Source organism: Triticum dicoccoides, chromosome 7A, assembly GCF_002162155.2.
Source record: "Triticum dicoccoides isolate Atlit2015 ecotype Zavitan chromosome 7A, WEW_v2.0, whole genome shotgun sequence".
NCBI lineage: Eukaryota > Viridiplantae > Streptophyta > Magnoliopsida > Poales > Poaceae > Triticum > Triticum dicoccoides.
In genome coordinates this window covers 586251152-586257480 of record NC_041392.1, presented here as the reverse complement: position 1 = coordinate 586257480, position 6329 = coordinate 586251152, and the positions used below count along the sequence as shown (strand labels likewise).

Sequence of the window (6329 nt, the reverse complement as noted above, 5' to 3'; positions counted from 1 at the left end):
ACTAGGAGCAGTAGTTAGACATGTATACGTATTTCTGGTTCAACAGCATGAAGATGGATTAGAACAAAAAGTATAGTGCACAGAAGTTGTTTTAAGCACTTGCAAATATGATCAAACTGTAATTCTACTGACAAACATGATTCATATTTTTCAAGGTCAAGAAAAGAAAAATGCAATGACAGCAAATACCAATTGTGCTGCCCCAAAGATGGGTGGTTAAAACAACATATCTCAGCAGAACTATTGACTAACTGAGATGCCAAGTGTTTGTCCACATAATCTGTTGGCTGCAGTTGCAGCATTCATAATTGAGCTGATGATCCCCGGTAAAACCGATAAGCATGACACAGAAGTGTGTTATAAGAGGATTTAGCCCAATAACTATGTCAACAACTTGTTACCATGATGTAAAAATAAAGCACTCACTGAACCAACACAGGCATGAAACGGTGCTGCATGATGAAAACTACGAACAACATGCTTTATAATAAACGAAAGAAAGGTTCAGTTGGCAATGAACAAGGAGAAATTAAAATGAAGTAGACATGCTTGTTTTGCAGTTTTGCATGAAAACAAACAGTAGACAAATATAAGTGAAGATATTACCGTGCCTCTCAAAATGGACATTATGTCTTAGCACGCCATCTGCAATAATAACCCCACTGAGGGTAATACACACATGTAAGAAACATCATAATGGTGTCAATATAAAGTGAACTATCAACTAAATAAATGCAAGCATAGTCTGGTTTGGGTGTTTAGCTAGGAAAAATAGAAGATCTGAAAAAAATCAAAAAAATTGGAAGTTGGACAAATGTTGATACCTCAGTATGAAAATAAGTGTGTTCGCAATGTAAGCAACTATTTCCCTGAATACAAATAAAACAGCAGTAAGATACAAATAGGCAATCTCAGAAAATATGAGAACATACATAATTTTTGAGTGTGTCATCGCGTCTCCTCAGGGTGTGATGCGGTCACCCTAGGTAATATTGTTGTTTCACCATTGGTGCTAAATAAGATACCTTCGAAACGAGACTCTGATAGTGAGGATAATACATCAAAATATATTGTGCCTGCTTTACGTCAAAGGAAGGTGTTGCATTCAACAAATCAAAGAGGTATATTAGGCTCCATGCCTTGCTCACGAAATATCCAAGGAAGTCAAAAACAAGACATTTTATTCAGGGGTCCAAGTATTGGTGAGATGCCTATTGAGCTAATTCCTTTAGATGAAGTGGAGCCTTGTTTTAGAACTCCATGCAACTACTTGTACAACTCTAATCAGGAAAGCAAGCTTACGTGAAGGTCAAAGTCTCCTAGTTTTTAGTTTTGTCCCAGCCATATCCTAGTTGGATGCTTTATATTTTTTTTTCCTTGTTGAGTCCGGTTTGTGATTCTGTTAGTTACGGGCTTAGCCTAGGTGCCTGCGTGTGCCTATAAATAAAGGCCATATGGCCATGTAAAAGTTAGGTTTTAGTTGGAAGTAAAAATACTCAGAAATTGCATCTAATGGATGCGCCTTATCTGTGCTCCTGCGTCCCTTATTAGGGTTTGATATTTGCATGGTGTTTCGTCGCCGTTGATCGTCAGGACACAAGCTTCAGTTCGGTTCTTGATCAGCAAGGGTCGAATCATCTCTATTTTTCATCTCATCTAGTACTTTTGTTCTCTGCTCCATCTGTTAATCGCTCCGTCCCCGCCGTTGCCGCTGATCATCATTAGCATAATCCATCCATCTAATCTAGCTGTAGTAGTACTACGCCACGGTGCTACTTCTTTCCACTATATTTTCTTCATCTAGCTACTACACGTTTACAAGCATAGTCTATCATCTACTGCTGTTCGTTCTTGCTGGCGAACTCATTGCTACTGTGTGTGCGTGCGGTGAAAGATCAGGCCACTCCAAAAATCGTCTCAACGCTACTTGAGACATATCAGGGTGTCACGAGCGCACGAGAGAAAGCGTACTTACATAAGATGACCTGCTCGTACACAAGGCCTAAGGGGTCTTCTACAAGACCATACCCAATACCCATTGTACTAGGGAAGGACTTACCCTGAAGGATCCAGCGTATAAGCCGACTAAGGATGGTGCCATCTATGAGACAAACCCGGAGAGGATCAAACCCTGACGAAAAGACGCATATGTAGGAGGACAATTCAATTCAAACCTCAAGCAACACGACCCTGTTCTTTTGAGGAGCCAAGCATGGAGATCGCCATCCGGCGAGGATATGACCTATACAGGAGCCTGAACCTTGGGTAAATCTGTGTCAACTCAGTCATCTATGGGGTACCGACGCGCGTTGCTCGACACCCAAAGTGTATGCATATTACGACCCCAGGATTGAGAGCTCAGGGATGGAATATGACAAAACATTCCTACCACGTGCACAGATTACTACTCCCTCCGTTCCTAAATACTCCCTCCGTTCCAAAATAGATGACTCAACTTACAAAGTTGGGTCATCTATTTTTGAACGGAGGGAGTATTTGTCTTTCTAGAGATTTCAACAAGTGACCACATACGGAGCAAAATGAGTGAATCTACACTCTAAAATATGTCTATATACATCCGTATGTGGTAGTCCATTTGAAATCTCTAAAAAGACAAATATTTAGGAACAGAGGGAGTAGTTTGGTAGTACAGTAAAATTTGGTGTAATCTTTACTCTCACTTTGTTGCCAGTTACAAACTCTAAAATTCTACTAAGGCTACTTCAGGAATCAGGACGATGACGATGATGACGACGATGATGGTCATTTAGAAGACAAAATATTAAATCGGGTGTGTTTGTGTCTTTGCGAGGGAAAAAATAGAAGTGGACAAGTAACTATATACTGGGCATGAACAAACTTGGCAACTGGTATCCTAATGCAAGGACATAAATTTACCAAAATCTACTGAAAGTATAGGTTATGCTGACAGAAAAAAAAAAGCATGACCAGCATTATGGAACTGACAGAACACATGAGGAACAGTGAACAAGTTAGCCTATGGGACCAGGAATACCATGATCACTGTTCAGAATCTTGATCTTGCTGATAATATAAAAATAATATGAAAGGATATATGTTGCTAGAACAATACCAGAAATCATGCAAACTTCGGCGATTGTCGCCCTTAAAAGTAGTTTTTGCAAAAGCTGCATAGAACCTGCCAGACATGGCAAAGTTAACACTGGAGGAACGAGATTAAAGGATATGCCAATCGGATGTGAAGACAAGTTTTACTAACATTCCCAAAGCTGTGACGGTCAAAATACCAGAGTACTTCAGTGCATCTTGCACCTGATAGTGAACAATATTAGCTAAAGAAAACACCCACCAAAAGACTAAATAACTGGTGGCTTCTATATCAGAACTCATAGGTGAAAAAAAATCTGGAGAAAACATGACAAAGAACAACCAGTACAACCAAAAATCCGAACTGATGGAGAAGGTTGGGCAATCTTAAACATGGACAGAAAGAGGGCAAGCAAATTTTAAATTTAAATTGAAAAAGCAGAGGCTTGAACCCAAGACCTCTTGGTTCTAAATTCATATTAAGTTTAATGCACCCAACCAATAGAACCAAAAGTCCGAACTGATGAAGAAGGTTGGGCAATCCACATATACTTCAACATTGTACATGCATATCTGGAACTTGCCTTAGATTACCACTAAAAAAGCATCACGACTCATGAGCAATTTGCTAAATGAGCTAGCACAAAAGATAATTCTAGGGCTGGTACTAAGACTCACAACTCATTCAGTTTGTTGTGGACTATTTCAAGAAACTGAACAAATCATAGCCTTATAAAATGAGTATGAGAGCTTGAATATCTTCTTTATCATTGGGATGAAAACAGTCACTCTCTTCAGATTCTAGATATCTAAATCAGGTAGGTACTTTGTCATATGCATATCAAGAAGTTACCTCAGATTACAAGTAAAATAGCATCAAAAGCAATATTGCAAAAGGAGAAACATGATTCTAGGACTGATACTAAGACTCCTTCCATTTGTTGTGAACTATTTCAATAAACTGAACCAATCGTGCCCTTCAAAAGAAAAAGCAGGAGTACGAGAGCTTGAATATGTTCATTATCTTACAGTATAGAAAGCAATATAGCTGACAGCAAGAGTTAGCGTCATCTCCAAGATTGTATCATTGAAAGTAAAGCCAAGCCATAGTAAAGATATGATTGCAAATGCAAGGCCCAGAGCAACACTGGTCAAAGAAGATACCAGTTAGTATTAGAAGCATGGTAGGCATATTTGGCATTGATTGAAAAATCATTCTACATACGCTCCAAGTGAAACTTCCGATAAGAACATCAATATAGACCCTGTATTGAAGCTTCTTCCGAGCACCATTTGTAAGAATAACTGATAGACAACAACAGAAACCCTGTAGAAAGTGTGTGTCCATTTAGCGGGAATTGCGGTTCAAACACAAAAATATTATATTGGTGCACAATGCAATTTTACAACATCCAAAAGTTATTTTCATTTATTTAAGCTTTCCCTGCCCCACACATTAGTTGATGGATACCTTAACAGAAGTATGTGCAGATACAAAGATCAGATATTCAGGCCATAGTTAAGTTAAGTAAATCTTGTTTTAATCTTCATAATCCCTTAGATTGGAAAAGGAAAACAGCCTTGGATTTAGTATTGTCATGCGTGAAGTCTTCCCTCATTGAAGGAGGCACGGATTAACTTGTACACTGTAATCTCCAGAGCCTTTGCCATAAACATGTGTGTCAAGTCTCAGGAACAACTGTACTGCTACAACTAATACTTTGAATTTTAGTTTTAAGTACAACTACTAATGAGCATTTTTCCAACCAGAGAGTGGACCAGTCGAACATTCGGAGAGAAAAAAAACTTGTAACCTATATATTTGAGTCACAGGTTGTATCTTTCTTCTCATAATCGGAGTTGCTCCAACAAAATTGACATGAAAACAGAAAAACATGTTTAGATTGAAAAAAGGCATACCCATCGTTCATCAAGGATTCTCCCTCAATAATCGTACTGAGCTTTTTACTTGTTCCAAGCTCTTTTAGAACTGCAACCATGGCCACAGGATCAGTGGCACTAAGCAGACCACCAAGCAACAATGATGTTTCCCAGTTCCAATCATATGGAGAAGTAAGCTAGAGAAAATGGACTAGCTAGTATCAAAGTATTAAAGCCAGTGGTATATGTCGTTTTAAACATAGGTACACACCTTGAGAGCAGTGCCAAGCAAAAATGTTGACATTAGTACACCAGGACCAGCAAGTAAGAGCATCTGCGCCATGCATTTCTACAAAATAAGCATTTTAATATATTAGTAGACACAGAACAAAGACATATGCACCCCAGTGCTAATATCACAACAGAAAATTGGCAGGGGAGTAAATCAACATAAGCACCAATACTGAAGAAACCAAATATGTGTGCTAACAGAGAACAATAGGAACTGAAGGTGGTTTGCATTGAGGCCATGGTTTTATCACACATGAGCATATGTGACTAACTGGATGGAAAAATATTATGGATGATCAATGATATTAGCTGAGCAGAGAATTAGTTTGGCCTGTGAAGTTTTCTTGATGTTGGTTTGATCGTTTCCTCTGTTCTAAAGAGCTGCCTTTTGTACCCGATGCAGATCTCGCTCTGGGAGGGATCGAAAGAAATAAACTGCCATGTGTTCAACCACAGAGGAACTCGTGTTATCTGTGCTCACATCATCCAGAGTAAAACTTCAGTTTGGACCAAGGTATGAGCAGCAGGCCTGGGGTGCCTGTCCTCCGGCCCTGATGTTGTATGGTGTTCCTTAGTTTTATTCTCTGATCGCCGTCTAGTTTCCTTTCTTTTTTACTACTATTTACTGCTTGGCAAGAAATAGTAATCATAACTGAATAAAGATCACTCAGGTTTTAATTAAGCAACTCAGATTTCAGCGTAGATAGGCAGACTTGGAAAGATACCTTTATCTGGTGTGCTTCCATTGAGAAGGCACTCTCAAACAAAAGGGCCGGAAGGAAAGCAGCCAGGAGAAGATCAGGATTTATGTTAGCCCCTGCAATTTTTGAAGCACAATCAGCAAGCGGTTAATTCAGAAGATGAATAAACTAATTCTCAAGTACTGTGTTGTTCCAGTCTTCAAAATAATACATCCATGGCAAACTCACTCACAGATACGCATGCCAGCTCCAAGTTTGCCTAGACCGTCTTTTGTCCCGTACTCTGGATGTTGAACAGTATTTACAAACCAAACTGTCAGACTGAGTCCGTCGTGCAGCAAAGGAATGGAACCACGAATTACTCTCTTTCTAAGGAGAATCAGAAAC

The 6329-nt window shown here is 39.2% G+C and overlaps 1 protein-coding gene across 9 annotated transcripts in view; it reads right to left on the bottom strand.

Annotated features, from left to right (window-relative positions):
* LOC119332330 (sodium/hydrogen exchanger 8-like) overlaps nt 1–6329 on the bottom strand; it is a 17129-nt gene that overhangs the window by 7773 nt on the left and 3027 nt on the right. For 4 of the 9 annotated variants that reach the window (XM_037605512.1, XM_037605510.1, XM_037605513.1 and 1 more), the window contains exons 3-12: nt 6175–6263; nt 5967–6058; nt 5222–5299; nt 4990–5147; nt 4295–4396; nt 4099–4216; nt 3242–3294; nt 3095–3160; nt 825–869; nt 607–662 (exon numbers count right to left, since the gene is read on the bottom strand). In XM_037605512.1, coding sequence (XP_037461409.1) covers nt 607–662; nt 825–869; nt 3095–3160; nt 3242–3294; nt 4099–4216; nt 4295–4396; nt 4990–5147; nt 5222–5299; nt 5967–6058; nt 6175–6263 — 857 coding nt within the window. Of the gene's footprint in view, nt 1–606; nt 663–824; nt 870–3094; nt 3161–3241; nt 3295–4098; nt 4217–4294; nt 4397–4989; nt 5148–5221; nt 5300–5966; nt 6059–6170; nt 6264–6329 lie in introns of those variants that run through there. The other 5 variants (XM_037605511.1, XM_037605514.1, XM_037605516.1 and 2 more) reach the window with 5 other exon arrangements.